Source organism: Heterodontus francisci, chromosome 13, assembly GCF_036365525.1.
Source record: "Heterodontus francisci isolate sHetFra1 chromosome 13, sHetFra1.hap1, whole genome shotgun sequence".
NCBI lineage: Eukaryota > Metazoa > Chordata > Chondrichthyes > Heterodontiformes > Heterodontidae > Heterodontus > Heterodontus francisci.
This window is the reverse complement of record NC_090383.1, coordinates 102726429-102751375: the sequence shown is the minus strand read 5'-3', so window position 1 is coordinate 102751375 and position 24947 is coordinate 102726429. Positions and strand designations below refer to the sequence as shown.

Here is a 24947-nt window from a genome sequence, read left to right as displayed (position 1 = left end):
GGAGTATCTACACCACACCGACTTCAGCAGTTTAAGAAGATGGCTCACCACCAAGGAATGGGCAGTCAATACTGCCCTTGCTAGCGACATCCAAGTCCCAAGAAGGAGTTAAAAAAAAGGGCACTGATATAGAAAGGAAAGATTAAGAGGGGGTGATGGAAAGATTGAATAAACAGACATGAAAAGCAAATAAAGAGCAAAATACTACAAATGCTGGAAATTTGAATCAAAAGCACAAAAGGCCCAAAACACGCAGCAAGGCAGTGAGCACATGTGAAGAGAACAGATAGTCAAGATTTTGGCTTCATTCTGTTCTTCAGATGTCAGCAGTCAGTTCTCTTCATAGATGCTGATTGACCTGCTGCTTGTTCCTAGTCGTTTTTTTGTTCTTGTTTGAGACCTGAAAAGTGCTATATATGTCAAAAGTCGATATAATCTGGTCCAGTAAGGATCAGCTGTTCTTTTCTGATTATATGAGGTGTTACATTCCGAGCAATTAACATTCTGAATTGTGCAATGTTTTCACTGAAAACTACTGTAAATTTGAAAGCTTTTTGTTAGAAATCCTGAGTCAGGTATGGTCATAATCAGTGTTGCAGATTTTTTTGTAATGGAATTTCAGTTTGGTTATACGTTTATCTGTTTATTTCTTTAGAAACCAGGGGGGGAGAAACCAGTGGAAGAAGAGGAGGGAACCAAACGACTTGACCCTCTTCACCAACTCATTCTGCTTTTCAGTCGAACAGCTTTAACTGAAAAATGGTAGGCTTAACAGAATTGTACAATTAGTATAACTTGCTTTTCATTGTCTTTACTTGTGACAAAGGAAGAAATAAAAAGCTAAGTTTTAAAAACCTACATGAACCTGGAGCCAAGAAACCAGGAGCAGCAGGAGTACTTCTTCAGGCTCCACATGTAAATTGGGGGCTGCTGCCAGCCCAGGCACATCAACTCCCAAATGGTCCCTCAGTACTTGCCATAGACCCTGGGTCCTTGTCCGAGCTGGCTGATTTTGCTCCTCCTCGCAATCGGCGTACCATTTCCCAGGGCACGACTAGTACCTTCAGTATACCGGTCAACTCCCATTGACGCAAGAGGACCCATATCACCTCCTCAGTGCAGGCACTGTGCTTGTTGTCACCGCTCGGTTTGTACCCAAGAAAGGGGACCAAAATGAATTTCCTGGTCAATATTCCATTACTACCTTCTTGACGTTGATGGTGTCATAATGGTAAGCCATTACCCATTTGACCTTCCCTTCCTATCCTGCTTTAATGCAATTTCCCTGATTGGCACGTCATGACTTTTTAACCACATTGGCAATTGGAATGCTCCTTAATGCTGCCCTCTTGTAAAACATTTTCTTTGCTTACGATGTAGCAAGTTGCTTTCTTTTTTTCTTGTGAACTTGTGTTGAGTTGATATATTAATTTTAAGAAAATGGCCCTGATTTTGGATTCTGTACCCCTCCATTTCATCAATGTGAATGCAACGGTTGCGACACCAAAAATGACTCACTTCCAACTTTCTACCTGACGCTTGCAGGCTGCAGTTCTTCACATAAAGAGCGATTAGTGTATGGAATGGACTTCTGGGTAGGACAGTGAAGTAAAAACCCAGAATCATTTCATAAACTATTGGGTGTTTTGATAGGAGGACTGTAGGATCTTTCTGAATGAACAAGCTAAGGTTGGCCAGATGGCCTGTACGGCCTTCTGTCCTCATCTGTGTTTATCTTATGATCAAAGAATGTTCTTATAGTTCAGCATAAGGAACGTTACCATTTATGGTATCGAAATTTCTAAACTGAGCTTTCTGAAATGACTTATTGAAGCTACCCTGCCATGTTGCTATCAAACAGACAGGAAAATTTTTGGGTGAGTCTAAGGTCCATTGCTTGGGACTGAGAATAGAGTGATGAGAAAATGTTAGAAAAACTTGGACTCTTCAGCCTTGCAAGGAGGTGAGTGACAGGGAACTTTATGGAGATGTATATAATATTAAGTGGGAAGAAAATCTACTGATTTACCATGAACTATTTCACATCAAACTACAATTATTGAACTCAGGTACAAAGTAGGAAAAAGGCAAGTTTAGAATTGATACAAAGGTGATTATTCCTGTGGTGGTCTTCGAGAAACAAAAACTCTAACCTCATTAAAAGTGGCAGTTGGAAGCTGTGATGGATCGTAGTTTTCCCAGTGCATGAGACAGAACCTCAGTAAATCCATGTCAACTAACTTCTCAGTTACAGAGGCTTGGGATTTCCTTGGAGCTGCTCCTACATGGCCATCTTAACTTTGTGTGTAAATAGCATTTGTACCACACTTCTAGAAAAGTTATGACATGGAGTAGGAGCAGCTCTGCGGATACTCTGGGTCTATATTTACTGCTCTTTTCTTGTGCTTAAGAGAGAGCCAATACCAGAAAGGTAGTATTTACTGCTGATCCCTGGTTGTCCTGAGGAAATTAACAGTCAACCACAAAGTGTAAACTGAAGTCAGATGTTGGCCAGACTGGGTAAGGGTGTCAGGTTCCCTGACTGAATGAAAAAAAAATCAGTTGATTTTTTTTAATGACAACATAGTAGCTTTCATAGTAACTTTTTTCCCGTACTCTCACAAGTGATCACATTTATTGAATGATCCCTCATAACTTGACAAACTGGGATTTTAATTCACTATCTCTGGGTTGCTATTCTATTATCATGCCGTACGTAATTTATAGTAATAGTTGGTGGTATGATTATAGGGGTAGAATTTCTGTTGGGGCTCTCCTGATAACTCATTGTAACCTTGATGGGAAACCTGGAGAAATGGCCTAAATAACCACTTATACAGTTTCTTTGAGGTTTATGTCAATGGTCTGCTGAAGTTATGGAGGGACGTCGGAAGAACTCCTTGAAAATTCTAGCTGTTGGTCTTTAAACCTAACTAAGATACAACCACAAAAAATCTGAGGTAATTCAGATATTAATTTAAATTATACTTAAAACATTCTCTTCTGATCTCCTCAGTAACCTGGAAGAAGATTTCCTCTACATGGCTTATGCTGACATTATGGCAAAGGTAATGATTGAATTATATAAATAATAAAACTCAATTCCTTTCTTTAGAGTAAAATAGCTTCTATTGGATCACTTTTTTAAAGCTACAATGGGATGAATGAATGGCTTTATTGTTGCTTTATTTTTCCTCATACAGCAGGAATCTTTGCAGCGGTTCATGATATCCAACCTTGCTCTAAGAGGGCTGACAGAATGGACCTGGTGGGAGAGGAGGGAGTGGGAGAATGGGGTGCGGTGGGGCAGTGGGTGGGAAGGCGACCCAGGGAGTAAAAACTTTGGGACCAGCAGTATCTGATTTTAGAGTTAGTAATGATTCAGATTTAGTTAGTACCCGAACAGTCGTTTAGTAGTACAGAACTTGAGTATTTCTGAAAACAGAGACATGTTGTTGAAGCTTTTTGTCTTGCACTCATCAGGACAATCCTCAAGAATAACCAATGTCAAGGAAAACAATAACTTATACTGCATGAGGAGAGTGTGCTTGGCAAGTGAACTCTGATTGGTAGAGGCGTTGCCATGGAGCATGTACCAGTTTACAGTGACTGACAATTAACTGCTAAGCTTTGTTTGAAATTTAAACCAGGCAGCTTGACTCTGATTGGTCAAGGCATTGCCCTGAGGAATGAACCAGCGAATGGTTGTCACTTATTTTGTTCAGCTGAATCAGGCGTATTGTTTATACATATTCTTTCTGTCAGCAAAGAACAGGGCCCTGTGTATTAATATATGTAGCTTCCAGTACGCAGTTAACTGTCAGTCACCATAAACTGGTGAATTCTCCATGGCAACACCTGTACCAATCAGAGTTCACTTGCCAACCAATCAGCACTCTTTTCTCATTCAATATAAGTTGTTGTTTTCCCTACATTGGTTATTCTTATGGATGTCCTGATGAGTGTAAGACGAAAAGCTTCGACAACATGTCTGTATTTTCAACAATAATACACTAACAGTGCGTGAACATTTATCCAGTTGCAATAATAATAGGTTCAAGTTCAATGTAGTATTTGGAAGGAAGAAATATAAAAGAGCTACTAAGATTCTGGATTTAGGTGAGGTTGACTTCAATGTGATGGGACAGAGACTGTCAGCAATAAACTGGGCAAATCTGTTAATCGTTAAAAAGACAGATCAGTGGAAGGTGTTCACAAAAGAATTTAACATGATACAGAACCATTTTATACCCCTGAGAGGCAAGAGCTCTACTTGCCAAAAAGTAGCCTAAAGGGGTAAGGCAATAAGAAAAAGCATACAAAATGCAAAAAAAAAAGGCACAGATCCTTAGAAATGGGAGAGAAACAAAGAACAACAAAGGGGGACAAAACAGATAGTAACAGCTACAAAAAGAGAATATAAAAATAAACTTGCAAGGGATATTAACATCAACACAAAATTTGTTTCAATATTGTATTTGGGAAATGAGGGTGGTCCAGGAACAATGTAGGCCCCATGAGAACTGATAACAGTGATAGTATCAATGAAAAGAAGAAAATGGCAGACGTGTTGAATAATTAGTTTGCATCAGTATTTACAGTTGAGGAAGAGGTTAGCATGCCGTAGATCCCAACGGACAGGAACTCGGGAAAATTAATGTAAGCAAAAAACCAGTAATGAAAAAAATAATGGCAATAAAGGGTGACAAGTCTGATCAAAATGACCAGATGGATTCTATCCCAGGGTTTTAAAGGATGGTGAGAACATTGCAGATGCTCTAACTACAATTCTCCAAGGTTTTCTTGATTAGGGAACAACTCCTTCAGGTTGAAAAATAGTGCAAGTAATTCCAGTATTTAAGAAAGTTGAAAGAGGGAAACCAGGGAATTATAGACCAGTTGGCCTACCATCTGTTGTTGCGAAATTACTGATGTCTATAATTGAGGATAAGGTGAGTGAACAACTTGAAAATCTTCAGTTGAGCAGAGACAGCGTGCATAAATTTGTTGAGGTAGGTCATGCCTGCCGAACTGGATTGGCCTTTTTGAAGAGGTGGCTAAAGTAATGGTCTGAGAAATGTCTATGGATGTTATTTATATAGACTTTCCGAAGGCATTTGATAAATTCCTTCGTAAGAGACTGCTTGCTTAAGTTGAAGCTCATGGAATTGAAGGCAAATTATTGACCTGGTTAAGAAATTGGCTGAATGACAGGACACGGAGAGTAGGGATAATGGGCAGACGTAATTAATTAATTGGCAAAATGTAACTAGTGGTGTCCCATCAAGATCTGTGTTGCAGCTCCAGATATTCACTGTATTTAATAACGACGTAGATGATGGCATAGATATCCAAGTTTGCTGATGACACAGAGATCATAGAATGCTTACAGCACAGAAGGAGTCCATTCAGCCTGTCGGGTCTGTGTTGGCTCTCTGCAAGAGCAACTCACCACTCCCACTCCCCTGCCTTTTCCCCATAGCCCTGCAAGTCTTTTCGTATAATTATCCAGTTCTCTTTAGAAGGACTCGATTGCATCTGGCTCCACCACACACTCAGGGGGCTGGATTTTGTGCGGGAGGCAGGGCTCCCAGTGCTGTGGCGTAAAGACAGGGGGAGCTCCCCCTCTGCATTTCTTCAGCCCCATGGAGCGATCCTCCAGTCTTTTGGGGTCAAAGTTTTAGGAGGCGGGATCCCCGTCCCTTTAAAGACTTTATAGGGATGGGGATCCCCCCTCCAAAAGCTGCTGGCCATTCACAAGGGGAGGGGGGTCTCGCGGGTACAGTTTTTCCAGGGTGGGGTGGGGGGGTGCGCCCTCCATGGGCCACAAATTGCCCATGAAGCAGGGATCCTTCCCCCAAGCCCTCAGGGAGGGCACCTTGTTTAGCAAGGTGTCCTGCCCACAGGGCAGAGGCTCTCCCCTGCCCCACTGCCACTGATAAGATCCCAATTGGCCTCTGGGCAGGAAGGTCGTCATCAGTCTATTCCACCCCCGGGAAGATCGGAACTAGGATCCCGGCATTGGGTTCCATGGTGGGTGGTTCTGCTCTGATTCTCTGGCCCCTCCCTCCTTCCGCTATGAAACCCGCCTTCCGGCCGAGCACATGATCCGGCCCAGGCAGGGAATTCCAGATCCTAACCACTCGGTGTGTAAAAGAATTTTCCTCATGTTACTGTTGCTTCTTTTGCCAATCACCTTAAATCGTTGTATCTGCTTCTGGATCCTTCTGCCAATGGGAGCAGTTTCTCCCTATCTACTTTGTCCTGGCCCCTCATGATTTTGAACACCTCTATCAAATCTCCTCTTAATCTTCTCTTCTACAAGGAGAACAGACCCAGCTTCTCCAAACTATCCACATAACTGAAGTTCCTCATCCCTCAAACCACGACCTGCAAGTTCCTCTCCAAGCCACACACCATCCTGACTTGGAACTATATTACCATTCTTTCATTGTCGCTGTGTCAAAATCCTGGAACTCCCTTCAGCATTGTAAGTGTACCTAACACAGATGGACTGCAGCGGTTCAAGAAGGCAGCTCACCACCACCTTCTCAAGGGCAATTAGGGATGGGCAAGAAATGCTGGCTTTGCCAGTGATGCCCACATCCCAGGAACAAATATATAAAAAGAAATTCTCGTGAATCTTTTCTGCACCCTCCCTAATACCTGCAAAAGTGTGACGCTCAGAACCAGACACAATACTCCAGTTGAGGCTGAACCAGTGTTTTATGCAGGTTTATTGTTACGACCAAGGCGAGAGTAATGCACTGTTAATTCAGTCCCACTACTCCACAGGTCTCAGCATATTAGTAAAGTTTCCCACCCACTGGAAATTAGCCAAATTAAACACTTGATTTATCCCCAGAATAAAGCACACTAAACCAGGTTTCTTTAAACAACCACAAAATTAACTACTTATTAATAATCCAAGCTTTAAACAATAGAGATAAATCTATATGTATGAAAAGATTTTATAACTTCTTACTGGTCCCAATCCTCATGCACACACACATACGTTCAAAAACAAAACGGTTAACCGGGGAAAACGGATGTATCGATTTTACAACGGTTTCTTAGGAATAATAAAATAACTGGGTTGTAGCTTCTGGTAGAATATTTCCAGATCAGTGAGGTGTCCCAGTGTCAAATAGTCAGATACCACTCAAAGTCTCTCCAAGCGAGTTTGATGAACAGTCTGTGATGGGTATGCGTTCAAGGCAATTCTTCTGCAGCAGGCGTCACACAGATCTTTCAGTTTAAGGTGTACCAACAGGTCTGCTTAAATTTTAAAGTAGCAGTCTAACAGTAGAAACTTTCTTGAGATTTCAGGATCTCCCAAGAACAACATCGGAGTAACTGGAATCACTCTTGAGGCGAGGATTCTTGAGACTGGAGGCTGTAGAAATCCATTACCTTTTAAAATGTAGGGGCTTTCTTTCTGCAAAGCAGTTTTCCTCCACGGAGTATAGCAACTCCTCTTTCTTGGGTCTTTTCTTTCACTTCAGGCATAAACAGCAACAAGGGTTGATTAGATTTGCAACTCCTTCAAAGTTCTTTTAACTTCATGAAGAAGTTAGAATTTCACTTGATACAGGAATTATTTTTCAAGAGAAAGAGTTTCTGGGCTGTCTTCCTGCCAAGTCTCTAGCAGCAACTGAACCCAAAAATGAAACTAACTTTTCAACAGTGAAGTCACAAGACAGTCATAAATTTTCCTCTGCTGAGTTGCTTAGATACAAATTGCCTTGCAATCTGTGCCCCACTCAGTTCAGCATTCAGTGTTCTCAGAGAAAATCCTTTTTCTCAGTCTTTTAAAAGTATACAGAACTCTCAGCTTTCAATTAAAAAAAACTCTTGTGACATTATCATAACTTCTTTGTTTTTGTACTCAGTGCCCCTCTATATAAAGCCCAGTATTCCATATGCTTTCTCAACCTGCCCTGCAACCTTCAATGATTTGTGCAGTCTGCTCCTGCATCCCCTTTAGAATTGTACCCTGAAATTTCTGTTGCCGTTCCTCATTCTTCTGACCAAAATGAATCACTTCACACTTTTCTGCATTAAACTTCATCTGCCACTTGTCTGCCCATTCCAACAGCCTGTCTATGTCCTCTTAAAGTTTATCACTATCCTCCTCAGAGTTCACAATATTTCCAAGCTTTGTGTCATCTGCACAATTTGAAATTGTGCCTTGTACACCCAAGTCTAGGTCATTAATATATATTAAGAAAAGCAGGGGTCCCAACGCCGACCCCTAGGAAACCCCACTATATATATTCCTTCCATTTGAAAAACAACCGTTCACAACTAGTGTTTCCTGTCACTCAGCCAATTTCATATCCATGTTGCTACTGTCCCTTTTATTCCATGGGCTCTAACTTTGCTGAAATGCCTGTTATGTGGCACATTATCAAACGCCTTTTGGAAGTCCATGTACATCACATCAACCGCATAACCCTCATCAACCCTTTCAGTTACCTCATCAAAAAACTTAAGGAAGTTAGTTAAACACAATTTGCCCTGTACAAGTCTGTGTTGGTTTTCCTTAATTAATCCCCATTAGTCCAAGTAACTATTAATTTTGTTCCGAAGTATCATTCTAAAAACTTTCCCACCACCAAGGTTAAACTGACTGGCCTGTAGTTTCTGTGCTTGTCCTTATACACTTGTTCAAAAAGAGTGAAACATTTGCAGTTCTCCAGTCCTCTGGCACCACTCCTATATCGAAGGAGGATTGGAAGACTATGACCAGTGCCTCTGCAATTTCCACCCTTACTTCCCTGAGTATCCTTGGATGCATCTCCTCTGGTGCTTGTGATTTATCAACTTTAAGTTCAGCCAGCCTAGCTAATACCTTTTAATAAATTTTTAGCCCATCCAGTGTCTCAACTACCTCCTATTTCGCCATGCCTTGGGCTGCATCTACTTCCTTGGTAAAGATAGCTAGGTGGAATTGTAAGCAGTGTATATGGAAGCATAAAATTACAGAGATATTAATAGATAACGTGCATGGGCAAAACTGTAGGAAATGGATTTCACTGTAGGCAAACATGAGGTCTCTACCTTGGACTAAAAGGATAGAACAGGGCACTATCTAAATGGTCAAAAGCTTGAAATAGTGGAGCTCCAAAGAGACTTGGGCATCATTAAAATGCCATGGACAGGTACAGAAAATAATCAAAAAGGCTAATGGAATGTTGGTCTTCATATTTAGAGGACTAGACTACAAAGGGTAGAAGTTATACTACAGCTGTACAAAGCCCTGGTTAGACCACACCTGAAGTAATGTGAACAGTTCTGGGCACCTACCTTAGGAAGGTTATATTGGCCTTGGAGGGAGTTCAGGGTAGATTTGCCAGAATAATACTTGGACTCCAAGAATTAAATTACGGGGAGGGATTGCACAAACTAGAGTTGTATTCCCTGAAATTTGGAAGGTTAGGGGGTGATTTGATCATAGATAGAGTAGATAGAGAAAAGTTATTTACACTGGTTGGAGTCTAGGACTAGGGAGCATAGACTATAAGTTTGAACCAGACCTTTCAGGAGTGAAATTAGGAAACTTCTACACTCAAAGCATGTCAGAAGTTTGAAACCCTCTTCCGCAAATGGCAAATGATACTAGATCAGTTGTTAATTTTAAATCTGAGTTTGTTAAATTTTTGTTCGCAAAGGTATTAAGGAAGGCGGGGCAAAGGCGGGTAAGTGGAGTTAGGTCACAGATCAGCGAGTAACTCACCTCCTGACTCCCCAAAGCCTGTCCACCATCTACAAGGCACAAGTCAGGAGTGTGATGGAATACTCTCCACTTGCTCCAACAACACTCAAGAAGCTCGACACCATCCAGAACAAAGCAGCCCGCTTGATTGTCACCCCATCTACAAACATTCACTCCCTCCACCACCGACGCACAGTGGCAGCAGTGTGTACCATCTACAAAATGCACTGCAGCAATGCACCAAGGCTCCTCAGACAGCTCCTTCAAAACCCGCGACCTCTACCAACTAGAAGGACAAGGGCAGCAAATACATGGGAACACCACCACCTGCAAGTTCCCCTCCAAGTCACACACCATCCTGATTTGGAACTATATCGCCGTTCCTTCACTGTCGCTGGGTCAAAATCCTGGAACTCCCTTCCTAACAGCACTGTGGGTGTACCTACCCCACATGGACTGCAGCGGTTCAAGAAGGCAGCTCACCACCACCTTCTCAAGGGCAATTAGGGATGGGCAATAAATGCTGGCCTAGCCAGCGACGCCCACATCCCATGAATGAATAAAAAAAAAGCTGTGATCTCATTGAATTATGGAACAGTCTCAAGGGGCTAAATGGTCTACTTCAGTTCTTATAACCCAGAGAATCTTTGTGCGGCAATGAAGGAGAATAAACAGTTGCAAGCAATTTCCTAGCCTAACTTTTACTTATCTTGTTTCCTTCGTTCTTTGTTGTGTGCTCAGTCTGTTTTGGGAGTGGGAGCTCAAAGTATGGAAGATACTTTTCAAATAAGTGTACTTGTGACTACCTATGGAGCTCAATAGTGCCTGGACAAGTAAAACTTTCCATTGCATCTGATTGCTTAAGGGAGCAATTTTGCTTTATTTTGGGCTAAATTCGATTTTTGAAAAACCTCATCCAATCTACAGCCTCTTATTGTTTTGCTGTAAGTGGGTTATACTAATACTGCACCTAGGATTGCCAACCTGCCAGGATTTCCCTAGAGTCTCCAGGAATTGAAGATAAATCTCCAGGACGCTGCTGCAAGCAACCCAAGACAGAATGGGCGACAGAATGGACAAGATGGGCGGCACAGTGGCGCAGTGGTTAGCACCGCAGCCTCACAGCTCCAGCGACCCGGGTTCAATTCTGGGTACTGCCTGTGTGGAGTTTGCAAGCTCTCCCTGTGTCTGCGTGGGTTTCCTCCGAGTGCTCCGGTTTCCTCCCACAGCCAAAAAGACTTGCAGGTTGATAGGTAAATTGGCCATTATAAATTGCCCCTAGTATAGGTAGGTGGTAGGGGAATATGGGGACAGGTGAGGATGTGGTAGGAATATGGGATTAGTGTAGGATTAGTATAAATGGGTGGTTAATGGTCGGCACAGACTCGGTGGGCCGAAGGGCCTGTTTCAGTGCTGTATCTCTAAATCAAATTAAATCAAAAATCATAGGGCGCAAAGAAATGAATTGCTTGTTTAATTTTCTTTGAACACTTCCAATTATTAGTTATAACAATATTACAGATGGAGAAAAAAAGGTGGGGTGGTTGGAGGTGAGAGGTCATGTGATGAAACCTCCACGGATTCATTGATCCGTAGTTGGTAACACTAACAGTACCAGCTACCACTATCGCTGGAAAATCTGACAGTAAGGAGATCAGACCTGAGAGGCTAAATGTAGCCTTACTTTGGAAAGAAATAAAGATTTGCATTTATATAGTGCCTTTTACGACCTCAGGACGTCTCAAAGCACTTTACAGCCAATTAAATACTTTTAAAGCGAAGTCATCTGTTGTAATGTAGAAAGCACAGCAGCTAATTTGGACACAGCAAGGTCAAACAAACAGCAATTAGATAATGACCAGATGATCTGTTTTAGTGACGTTGGTTGAGAGATAATATTGGTCTGGACACTGAGCAGAACTCTCCTGCTGATGTTTAAATAGTGCCATGAGATCTTTTATGTCCATCTGAGAGAGTAGACTGGGCCTCAGTTTAACATCTTACCTGTGATATGGATATAGAGAATAATGGAGGAACATTGTTTAATTCCATTCAATGATCAGCATCTATGTGGATTAATTCAATCAGCTCAAAAAAACAGGAGTATTCTCCCCCAAATTATCTGAACTGCAGCAGAATTATAGAACATAACAAGACACTGGATGCTTTCTTTCAGGGATGATTAAGCAGGCAGTTGAATTGTGTTGTCCTTACACAGGCAAAGAGAATTGAAACCAGTAGAAAAAAACATTAAGTGATAATAAGAAAAATCTCAAGTCCAGAAAATTGGAAGTAGAGAAACTAAATAACGTAGAAATACACCGCAGGTCTAATGGCACCTGAATAGAGAAAAGATAGGTTAACATTTTGGGGGAAATTATTCATTAGATATCTGCAGGTATTTCAGAATTGTGGTATGTGACTTTGTTTTTGATTGCAGTACATCTCCAAATGGCCTGACAAGATGGATAGAAGGAGCAAGCGGAATAAAATCTTGACTGGTTTGCAGAGGCAATCAGTGCTGCTCAGCCTGACAGCTGTTGGAAAAGATGGCAATCCTTGTCTCTCGCAAAAGTTTTTCCATTGCTTTCCATTGCTGCAGTAAGTGGGTGGGGGGAAGGGAACTCTGTTGCCTCCATATGATCAAATAAAAAACAACTGTTTAGGTGGGCAATGGCATTCCAAATGTACCATCACCGCCTCATTCACTGTACAGCTGCGCCACCAAAGTCGGGATGGCCATTGGTGCAGTACTGTAACGGGAGCATAGGATGCCCAAATTTATTCCGTGCATCACTTACATAAAAGGTTCGCAGGGTTCCTGTTCACAAGTCCAGTTACAGACTCGGAGGCGAAATGATTACTATATCGGGAGCAATGGAGCAATATACATTATGGTTATACATTAGAGCTCTGTTGAGGTTTCTAAGAGTAAACTTTATTGGACAAGATTGTTCAGTATCTTACTAATTGAACCTTAGTTTTTAAAAAAAGCTGCTCTGGAACATAAAAAATAGGAGCAGGAGTTGGCCATATAGCCCCTTGTGCCTGTTCCGTCATTCAATAAGATCATGGTTTAGCTTCAACCTCAATGCCACTCTCCTGCTCGATCTCCATATCCCTTGATTCCTGTAGAGTCCAAAAAGCTATCAATCTTGACCTTGGCCTTGAATATGCTCAACCACGGCATCCATGGCTCTCTGAGGTGGCGAATTCCAAAAATTCTGAGTAAAGAAATTTCTCCTCATCTCAGTCCTAAATGGTTGACACCTTATCCTGAGACGATGTCTCCAGTTCTAAACTCCCCAGCCAGAAGAAACAGCCTCTCTGCATCTCCCCTGTCAAGCCCCCTCAAAATTTTATCTGTTTGAATGAGATCACTCCTCATTCTACTGAACTTCAGAGAGTTTGGGCCCATCTCTCCTCATAGGACAACCCTCGTTGCACCCGCTCTAAGGCAAGAGATGTGCCGGAAGCCGCTGTGGGACAGGTGGGTTGACGATTTAAGTATGCAAAAAAGCAATTGACTGAGGATTTAACCCTGGATTCTGGCTTTAACTGCCAGTGCACGGGTTGTCCAGGCTGTCTAAAACTCGCCAGGGTCAACAAGGTGAAAGCACAGCGGGGATTGATAGGGCTGTGAAATTGACAGGCTGGGAAGTCTTTAAATTCTGAACCAGTACAGCTGCTTCTTTGCCTAAATGAGAGGCTTTTACTCACAGGACGTTCTGAGAGTGTACTTTTACTGTCTTTGAGATGATATCCAAGACTTTGAAGGTCATTTCTGCTACCTTGGACTTTTTTGACTTTGACCTGCACTTCCCAGCTTTCTGCCTTTGCTGCAACATGGATGCAGCTTATGCAGCTCTACCGTGAATCTCTAATGAGGAACAAGAAGTGCAACACCAGCAACAGCACCTAAACCAGCAGCAAGAGCAACAGGAGCTACCTTTTCCTCAACCACCTGCTGCTCCACAGGGCAGAGGGGATGAACGCAGAGCTCCAGCTCGCACGAGGCACTATCTGCAACACAGAGTATACCGACAGGTGATCAGCTTTCTGGATGTGACTGAGCAACAGTGCCTCAGAAGGCTGATACGTTCTTGACAGGTGGGTGCTGATTTCTGCAGCCTCCTGGAACAAAACTTCCTTTGCAATGGACCAGGTGGGCACACATTGTCAGTGGTCATCAAGGTCACCACAGCCCTGAATTTCTTCACCTCTGGCTTCTTCCGGGGATATGCCAGTGACATCTGCAGGATTTCACAATCTGTTGAGCACATGTGTATCTCCCAGTGACCGATGCCAGGGCTGCCAATTATGTTCACTTTGAAACTAATGAGGCCAGTCAGATTTGCTGCAATGGCTGGATTCTCACAAGCTCAGGAATAGATTGCACCCATGTGGCAATCAGAGTGCCCTTCGATTAACCAGCAGTATTCGTCAATTGGAAGGGATTCCACTCCATTAATGTTCTACTGGTATGTAAGTACCAGAAGATTATCATGCATGTCTCTGCAAGATATCAAGGAAGCTGTGCTGCTGTGGTACCTTCATTTTGTACAAGTCAAGTCTTCCACAGATCTTCCAGATTCCAAGCAGACTCAACAGATGGCTCCTTGGAGTCGGAATATCTTCTGAGGACATGGGTGATGATACCAGTTAGGTACCCTACCATTGATGCAGAGGAAAGGTACAACTAGAGCCACATGACAACAAGGGTGATCATTGAGCAAGCTGCTGAAGATGCGTTTCAGGTGCCTGGACAGATTGGGGGGGTGGGGGTGGGGGAGGGGGCACCCTTCAGTATGCACCAGCAAGTGGAATGATAGTGGTATTCTGTGTTATACTCCAGAAAGCTAAGTAGTGAAGGAAAGAAGTGGAGCCAATCTTTACACACATCTATAAGCATTTATTTACAGATACACATTACAGACATACACCTCCTCACCCAATAACTATAGTTTCAGTCTGTTCCTTTTTATAGGGGCACAAGTGAATCCTGAGTTAATGCCCACTACCTGCATACAATTAATATACAACTAACACACGGTGCCTTTCACAACATGGCACAGCAGAAAGGACTGGAGCTGCATGAGGAGGAAATTGATGACTGCACTGCATCTTCGGAGGAGAACGAGGAGGACCAACAGGAGGAGGAGTCTGATGTGACTAGTGTTCCTGCAGGCACATAGCTAGCTGCCAGAGATGCCCAGAATGGCCTCATACAGTCACAATTCAGCTAACCTCTGCAATGATGAACCCACTGCACCACTACCCCCCCACCAACCACCACCCCAACAACCGCCCCCCCAATCCCCCGACCATCATACAACACATTCCAACAGTCAATAATCCTTCCATTTCAATGACACCCACTGGTTGTCTTTGACTCTTGTGAGAGGGAACAAAGATGACTGAACAATGGAGGCTTGAAATACAGTTTATGGTGCATAAACATTTACAATTAATTTGTCACATTAACACCCTTTTAAACACCAAAGTTATTTCCCTTGTGAAACTACAAACTCTTTGTTTTCCTTTTCCAATTCCTTCTACGTCGTGCTACCCATGTGGCTTCAGCAGAGCTAGAGGCAGCTCCCTGCTCTAACTGCTCAGATGCTCATGGCAGCATCCTCAGGATTTTGTAGGTCATGATGTCCCTGTCAAAGACTGCCGCAACTACACCAGGAACCATCAGGGTGGAGTCAGCATATGGGGCACTGACTGAGGCGGGGCGCAAGGGACATAAGAAATAGGGGCAGGAGTAGGCCATTCAGCCCCTCAAGCCTGCCCCGCCATTCAATAAGATCATGGCTGATCTGTCCCAGGCCTCAACTACTCTTTCAGGCCTGCTCCGCCTAACCCTTGACTCCCTGAGATTTCAAAAATCTATCTACCTCCTCCTTAAATACATTTCGTGACCTAGCCTCCACAACTCTCTGAGGCAGAGAATTCCACAGATTCACCACCCTCTGAGAGAAGAAATTCCTTCGCATCTCAGTTTTAAATGTGTGCCCCCTTATTCTGTAACTATGTCCCCTAGTTCGAGATTCCCCCACGAGTGAAAACATCTTCTCAACATCTACCCTGTCAAGCCCCCTTAAAATCTTATAAGTTTCTATCAGATCATCTCTCGTTCTTCTAAACTCCAATGAATAAAGGCCTAACCTGTTTAGCCGTTCTTGATAAGACGGTCCCTTCATCCCAGGATTCAGCTTAGTGAACCTTTTCTGAACTCCCTCCAATGCTAGTATATCCTTCGTGGATCACACCGCGTCCACCAGCTCCCACATACTCCAGCTGCAACACATCGCCTGCCCAGCCATCTCTATTCTATTTAATTCATTAATTTGGATCTCAGTATTTAACAAAAAACTATTTAAGTGTACTCTTAACCTGCAATGACGTCGCCTGATTTAAATCACTTCGCCAAACCTAAAATACAACACAAGAGACATGGAAGAAAGAAATACCCACCGATCACTTACCAGGGAGGAGCATTGGAAGCACCTTGAGCTGAGTCTCCACTTCCATGTGACCTTTCTCCATCTTCCCTCTCAAGGTCCACTCACACTTCTTTGCTCGCCATGAGCTGGAGAGCGCTTTGCTGAAATTCGTTGAAGGACTGAACACTCAAGATTAGGCTTTCCACCATCCTTTGTAAACTGGCAGACTGAGTGTGCAGGTAATTGGTGAGGGCCAGCATGCACATGGTAGCCTGCTGTGCCTGATGCTGCATGCAGGTGGCCACTTTTGCCCTGAAGGTAGACATCAGTACAAAGGCCTGAGACGTCATGGCCCTCATGCTAGAGACAGACTCCTGCAATCTCTCTCCAATAGTCAGCAGTGCCTCTGAAAATGCTGAAAGAACCTCACACTTTTTTCTGCTGCTGCTTCAGAATATTCCTCTTCATGGATGGCCCCCAAGACTCAGCATCTGTGCTCAGCTGAGTAGAGCTTGAACTATCCTGCACCCTGCAACAGGGACTCTCCACTGCTGTCCCTTTCTCCAGCATCTGCTCCTGCTCACTTGTGATTTGTGGCTCACCATGTGACAACCCAGCTACCTGCCTTAGAGTCCCCACTGAGGTGTGTGCATCTGAGCTGGTGGAGGGTGCTCATGAGTCGTGTGATGGTGCTTCCTCAGAGTGCATGAGCTCCTCTGTGGAGTCCTCAGCCTCCTGCTGTACCATCTCCAGCATCACGCTTGTAGGACCTGTGCCAGATTAAAGACATGAATTAGAACTACCATGAGGAAAGGGTTTAAAGTCAAGATTGTGCAGGTGATTATCTTTCAATTCCAGGTGACACCACATTAACATCAGTGATTGTTGTGTCTGCCATTTGGCTGTGTGATATCTAATTCTGTCTGGGAGACCTCCATCTCCAATGGCCATGCCCTCTAACAGTCTGCTGATTTCTCGTGCCTCGTCCTCTGCAGTGGTCAGGGTGGCGATTACTGTAGAGCCACCATCCCAGTTCTCGGCAACTCCCTGGCATTCTGCACTCTCTTCTGTAAGGCGAGAAAGCAGAGAGTTACGAGTGTGAGAAATGGAATGTTTTTGAGAGGATGGAAGGATAACATTTGTGGAGGCTGACTGTGAGGGATGGGTGTGAGATGGCAATAAGATGAAGGTGAGTGTCAGTGGTGGCTGTTCAGAGGGGGAATATGAGGAGGTGCTTGAGAGAGAGGAATGAGTGGAGCTGCAAGATGTGTTGGTCTGAGTGCTGTGCAGGAGTGCTGGTGAAATCAGAGTCGGGGGTCGGCACTTGAATGTGGCATGCCACTCGCCTTTCCTGCCCTGATTAAGTTGTTGAACTTCCTGCAGCACTGTATCCGTGAGCGAGGAACCACACTTGGCAGCTCACCTCTTCAACCACTTGCAGCCACACCTGCTCCATTTCAGAGGCTGGCCTATTCCTTCCATCCTCTGGGAAGAATATTTCTCTGCAGGTCCTTATAGCCAACAGTATGACCTCCAGGGATGTCTGAAACAACCAGGGGGTAGCCGTCATACGTTAAGACTCCATCATTGAAGTTGCAGACTTTGTCCTGACATGGATCCATTCTGACCCCTGCCTGGGTCCCTTCAAATTGTGAAGCTTCAACAGTCAGTCGTGGGTCGTCTTCACGCCCGCCTGCTCCGAATGCTCGGAAAACCCGGAAGCAGGATGCTCACGTTGTGGCTGAGTTTAAAAAGCCATGCCAAAGTCCGCTCCACTAAATTTTGGGTTCCCATCCTGCTGGCAGCTTATCCCACTGTGAGGGGGTCCCTCTGTTAAAATGCTGCCCCAAGTTCTTCTCCAGCTGGAAGGAGATGTCCTTAACCCTGGCACCGTGCAGACAATACAACCTTCAGAACTCCCGGTCGCAGCTGCGGGGAACAGTATTTATTTCCCTGACTATACTGTCCCCTACTACTACCAAGTTCCATCTCATATCCCTTAATTGAATAGCTTCCTGTTCCACAGTGCCATGGACAGTTTTCTTGTCTATCCTGCAGACTTTGCTCTCATCCACACAAGCAGCAAAAACCTTGTATCTGATGGATAAGGGCATAGGCTGAGACTCCTCCAGCACTGCACCTGGGGTCCCCTTATCTGCCTGATTCGCAGTCACACAATTTGTCTATGACCAATAACCAGACCTGTGTCACTACCTAACCTAAGGGGTGCGACTGCCTCCTAGATCAAAGTGTCCACACAACTCTCCTCTCTCCGATGCCTTGCAATGTCTGCAGTTCGTACTGCAGCTCAATAATGCTGAGCTGAAGTTCTTCAAGATGCCAACACTTACTGCAGATATGGTTGTCCAAGTTGTGATGCTGTCCACAAACTCCCACATGTTGCAATTGCTGCACCCCACATACACTGCCGTCCTTATCTAACTTGGTATTATTTATTTAGTTAATTAAAGTTTATGTATTTGATCAACTTACTAATTACTTGATCTAATTTAAGATAAAGGCAGATTAAATTCAATATTTACCTGTAATTTACCCCTGTTGACCACCCTTGTGCTGTGATTTCACTTTCCAATTTTCTCCTGTGCGACTCACAGACCACTCTTTTCTACTGCTTCACCCTTGGCCTTGCTTTCTTCTCCTGCTCCACTCTCAGCCTCACCTTTTATTTTTACCACTTTTCTATTGCTCTGCTCTCTGCTTCGTCCTTTTCTACTGGCCCACTCTCGGCCTCACCCTTTTCTAGTGCTCCGCCTTTGTCCTTGCCCTCTTCTTAGATCTTTTATTTTTATTTACCTAAAGGATACTGTGCAGTTAATGCTTAGATAAATAATAAATTAAACACTTGGCTCTGATTCCTCAGCTCATGCCGCTCCTCACTCTGTACTGATTGTGTTGCATTTGCTGAGTTTTTCCCTCTGTTTGTCAACTTTCAGCTGCTCTCTGCCACCACTCCTTTTAATTCACCGGTGCTTGGGGTTTCTGAGCTTGAGGTGATTGAGTCATAGATGAGATATGGTATGCAGCAAGAGAGGTGACAGAGTGAGCCAGGTTTGAATCTGAGTAAAGAAATCATGTGCGAGGAACTATGTTAATAGCGATTGTTATGAAAATGCTTCTGTTTTTGTTAAAATACATTTTAAGGAATTCACAGTCAAACTGAAGAAATGTTGGACCAATTTTTTTTTCAAGAGAGTCATCAAGGGGACTGATAGAACTAACTTGGCAACAATGTTTACTGGTTGTCACATGACTCAAATTAAAAATAGCACAAAATTGGTAATTGGAGAAGCTGTGTGCAGAGAAGTAATTGTCGCGCGCCCCTTGATAGGACAAGCCCTGAGAGAGCAGCAAACTTGCAAGCATTTGGTTGTAGTGTCAGTGTTTACCTTCTGGAATGAGATAGTTAGCTCCTGCTGCTGAAGAAGTGTCACAGAGGAAGAGACCAGAGTCTTGCTGAATGTTTAAATAGTCAAGCCTGCAGAAAAAGAGAATTCCCAAGGAAGGAGAGAAGACCACAACCCAGCTCAGCTTTCCAGCACCTCTCTGAAAGACCCTGAGAAGTCCACTGTGTCAACTCATCTCGTCTCCTGTCTTTGAAGAAAAGCCTGCTAAATTAATTCTCAATGCTGCATGAAAAGAACTGTTCTAAAAGATCCCAGTGATCCATCTATGTGTATTCAGAGGCCAGACTGTATGCCAGTTTTGGAACACAACATTTCTCATCTATTTTCTTCAAAAATGAGCAAGTATTCAGCCCAAGTGTTTTTTTGTCTATAACAGCTCTGAACAAAAACAAAATCCCTTTTATTTTTCCGGTTAAACAGTATATATATGTATATATAATGTGTGTGTGTGTGTGTGTGTGTCAGTGTGAGGGGCTAAGGTTAAAAAGGAACTTTAAAATTTCAATCTGTGTGTTTATGCTTTACTTCATTACTGGTTAAGACTTGTTTTATAATAAACTAATAATTTTGTTGTTCATTAAAGAAACCTGGTTAGTGTGTTATATTCTCGGAAAAATAGAGAATACGATTGACCGTATTGGTAAGTGGGAAAATTTAATTATATGCTGTGACCTATGGAGAAGTGGAACTAGAATAAACAGTGCACTCCTCCTGCCTCGGTCGTAACAATATTTAAAATGTCACATGCTTTAAATAGAATCACATTTCAGTGAGACATTTTAATGTATTTGTACTGCAGAGCTGTCATGTAGAAGAAGATGAGGATGGCGAGGAAGAAGTCAAAAGTTTTGAAGTAAGATTTTCCTTGATTAATCTCTGATGATGCATATTAGAATATCTTTCGTAGCTTTCATGTCTAAACTAATTTTCTTTTGTAGCCATCTTTGCTTAATGCCAAGTGCTTTAAGCTTTCTCCCTTTGAATTGGCTGCTTATTTTAAGTTGAGTGTAATGTTCAATTCCAGCAATGCGATCAGACGCAATTAATCAATAACGAAAAACGTGGGATGTACATAGTAGCATTTGTTGTTCGCTCGATGTCTATGTAGAACCACATGTCCTGAGGATACCTACCTCCTCAATAAAGGAGACATTTTGGTTCATTCTTGAAATTAGATTACATCATTGCAGATTCTAGAACCTATCTCAATACTTTTTCTCATGTACATAATTGAACTATCACTGGCTACCAGTGAGGACCACAAAATAACCATATAGATAGTAAATAGTAATAAGAGTCAAAGAGCCGCAAAGCATATCAGTTACTGGCTGAATCTCTGACAAGATGTAATCTAATCCCTGTGTTCGGTAGAAATCTGCATGGTGTATTTTAATATTTTAAGATAATTATAACCCAGCACATCGACAGTCCCTTCATTTATTGTTCTTAAGGTTGCAGTGGCCCTCTTTAAACCACAAAGGATGGATTTCAAAACTAGACAAAATATCAAGTGATTCTTTTTAGCATAATTTAACTTAAAAAAAAACAATTTAATTTGGGTTTGGCAGAATAGTTTCTAAATCCTGTTATTTTTGTAAAATCTGTTTTATTGCGGGGATCGGATTGATTGTTTGATAGCCAGTTATTTTAAAACATCCTGGTGGCACTTTTAAAATTTAGCAAGGAATTCAACATGTTCTTAAGTATTGGTTGCCACATCTGTTGGATCTCTGATCTGCAACTTATACTCAAAAGATGAACAAGTAAGCTAACAGAACACATCCATATAAGCCATTTCGTTTGCGAGAATACAATATTGAATGAAATAATGCCAATTTATGTCCATATTGTCCCAGATTTTCCTGTCAGTAACATTGAGGCTAACGGCACTCACCATTATTTAAGGGCAAATCACACAGAAACTTCAGGCCAGAGCAGATATGCGGTCAAACTTGAAAATCTGGAAGTTGCTATTCGAATTGCACCCCTCTACCATTAGTTTCATGAAAATGGCATTTTGCATTCTGACTCACCACTCAAATGAATTGAAGGGTGTGACATTTCTGTACTTGCCCATTAGATATGAACTAAACCTGCCGCAGAAAGTTGGGGCTTGTCCATTTCAGTCTAAGTACCCTTTTTAATGGTGCGATAACCTCACTGGCACTGAAAATTAACTGTTACAAGGGTAGAACTCATTCCTTCAGCTTTTAATTGTTGTTGAACTTGAGGCCAACCAAAACTCTGCTGCTCATGTCCTAACCTGAACCAAGTCCCGTTGACCTATTACCCCTGAGCTCCTAATCTACACTGGCTCACGGTTAAGCAAGCCTCAATTTTAAAATTCTTGTTTTCGAATCCCTCCGTAGCCTTGCCTCACTCTGTCTATGTAACCTCCTCCAGCCCTACAAACCTCCAAGATGTCTGCACTGCTCCAATTTTAGCTTCTTGAGCTCCATGATATTAATAGCACCAACATTGGCAGCGGTGCCTTCTGCTACCAAGGCCCTAAACTCTGGAATTCCCTCCCTAAACCTCTCTGCCTCTCTAACTTGCATTCATCCTATAAGATGCTCCTTAAAGCCACGTTTTGAACAAACTTTTGGTCACCTACCCTAATCTCTCCTTGTGTAGTTCAGTGTCAAATTTTATTTGATAACGCTTCTGTGATGCACCTTGGGGCATTTTACTAAATTATAGGTGCCGTAAATAAAGTTGTTGATGTTGCAGATTTCTTAAAAAAAGGGTAATAACATTTTTTACTTTTACTTTCTGTCTCTTTTCTCTGTCTCTCCTAATCCAATCTTTCTTTCCCTCTCTTTACTTTTCTGTACCTGATTTGACAGTGATTTCACTATTGTAACTTCCTGCGTCAGAATCTGGGCTGTTCATTTCACAATCCTTCAGTCTGATTGGTTAAGAAGATACACAGTTGCTTGCCCTGTCAGATTCCCGATGCCATGAAAAGTGCACCGTGTTGTTTCCAATTCCCACTTCCAGCAACTTGCTATGCAAGATTTGCTGGAGATTAAATGGCCAGGGGCAAGTCTAATTTATGGCGGGTGCCATTCTTTGATCTATTACAGGAAATTTTGTGCCATTAATTGCATAGCCATTTATACTTATGGTGACTAAAATGCAATGCTGTATTTACTGTGTGCAACTTCCAAAACAGTAAGTTACAGGTACAAGCCAGTGAATATGGTAGAATACTAAATGGTGACCAGATGCTACTCTCCAGCCCTCCCCTCACTGCCCTAAGTAGGGGAGGGAAATTTAGAGGGCAGTTCACTTTCATGTGTTTTGTTGCTGCAATTTCCAGAGCCTTTGCAGTTGGGAACTTGTGCCTAGTATAGAGAGCACCTAAATGAGAGGGAGTGAAAATAACTAAAGGAAGAGAGGCTGTGAAAAATGCCAAATCCGTCCCATGAAGGCCACGAAAGGAATGCTGCAGCTTTAATAAAAACAAAGACTTATGAACTGACAGAATTTTGTTTTCTTTCACTGTGTAGCTACTAAGGAAGAGGTTGAAAATGAAGGCAAAACTGTCAGATTTGGCATGGCTAAGTGAAGCAAGGCTGCACTATTACTTTATGCTCCCATTTTAGATTTATCACCATTTTCTTCCAGACGACGAGTTTTTTTTGCTACATGGAAATGACAAAAAACTGATTAATTTTGTTTTTGCAGCCTGATATAATCAAAGATTTACGAAACAAATTTGGCAGCCTCTGGGAAACGACTCTGGTAAAACAAAAAAAAAGAAAAGAAAACAAACAAAAACCCCACTAATTGTTCTGTGTTAGTGTCATCTACAGTATTTCAGTAATATTATTTTGTTTCTAATCCATTACCTTGTTCATTTGTGTCATTTCTTGCTTTCTTTCCTATATTATATATTTATTCCCGTAAAAGCCTTTTTTTTAACCTCTTCCATCTGAATTTTTGGTTCTTCCAGCGTGTTTCTGAGTAGTTCCAATAGAACATAAAGGCAGCAAAGCCAATTTCATGACGACCTGCTTTTTGCTGCTGCTGCTGCTCCTCATAAGCCACACATGTCTCCCAAAATTTCTTTTGTCTGGACATGATGCGAATTTGATTGTTTCATGCCCCATATTCTCAGCTTTCAGCTGCGCTATTGAACGCCTAACACTGTTCTATTTTGCAGGGCTCTAAACTGTCTTCTGTTGGTACTCTTTTTCCCATCTAAGCTGTGGTATCCTCTTTATAGTTGACTTGCAAGTTTCAAATCTATCAGGAATTTGGATTTCTTAATCCACATTTACCCCAGGGGTTTTGTCAAGCCTGTTTCCATGATGCGCTGCTGCTGAAAAGACCTGCTGTGGTGTTCCTCACAAGCACCTATTCATGGTGTGTTTCCGTGCTCATGCATGTGCATTAATCTTCTGTTGTGGTTCCGCTGAAATAAGGACAAGCCATTCTTTCCAGGCATGCATTGTGCATTCGTATCGCAGTTGGCTTCACTCACTGGCCAAATGATTACATTTTTGTTATAGAGAAAATTTAGGAAATACTGGACCAATGAAAGTTCAAGAATGCTTGTGCCTCCTTTCATTGATATTCCAAATGTGAAATACGAATCATAATTGATAAATAACCTAAAGTTTATTCCAAACATGCACTTGCTATTCTAGAAGCATGTAAAGCACCATGTGTTTATGAAAACAGGCTTAAAAGTGCAACAAATACTCTTACATCATCCCACAGCAAGAAGAAAAAGGTTTTTCTGTTCTACTCTGTGAAAGCTCATATTGTTCAACATCCTGTACAGAATCTGAAGAGAACGCCAGCTTCCTGCTAGAAAGAGCTTTATTTTGGATCTATTTTTTGATTGTGCAAACTCCTCAAAAAAGGATACTTCAGCTTTAAGATGGTTGAAGAAACCAGTAACACTATTCAAAAATGGTGGGGCAGATGTCTTGACATCTTTTGTCAGCATCCTGCAAAGATGGACTGTATGCAGGTAACAGAAAAGCCGAAATTCCAGTGTTAGGCCTCAAATAAACACGGCCTGAGAAGTTAGCCTAGAGCCCTAGGTTTAAAAACAAAAGAATCTTCTAGTTGGAGAAAAGAAAATATTTAATTTACCACCATTCAACTTCTTGGCTTTTCTGTTTAGGAGAAGGAAATGGAGAAACAAAAGCTTCTGTATCAGCAAGCAAGACTCCATGACCGAGGTGCTGCTGAGATGGTTTTGCAGATGATAAGTGCAAGCAAAGGTAAAGGTGCTAAGATATAAAAGCTACCTCCAACCAGAGGTGTTCCGGGCACCCTATCTTTCAAAGGATACAAATATACTAGCTTCAGGGATAATGGCTCTAAGATATGAATGGA

The 24947-nt window shown here is 42.4% G+C and overlaps 1 protein-coding gene across 1 annotated transcript in view; it reads left to right on the top strand.

Annotated features, from left to right (window-relative positions):
* ryr2a (ryanodine receptor 2a (cardiac)) overlaps positions 1–24947 on the top strand; it is a 707940-nt gene that overhangs the window by 587356 nt on the left and 95637 nt on the right. The window contains exons 76-79 of the mRNA XM_068045285.1: positions 656–762; positions 3017–3068; positions 20392–20445; positions 24733–24832. Coding sequence (XP_067901386.1) covers positions 656–762; positions 3017–3068; positions 20392–20445; positions 24733–24832 — 313 coding nt within the window. The remainder of the gene's footprint in view (positions 1–655; positions 763–3016; positions 3069–20391; positions 20446–24732; positions 24833–24947) is intronic.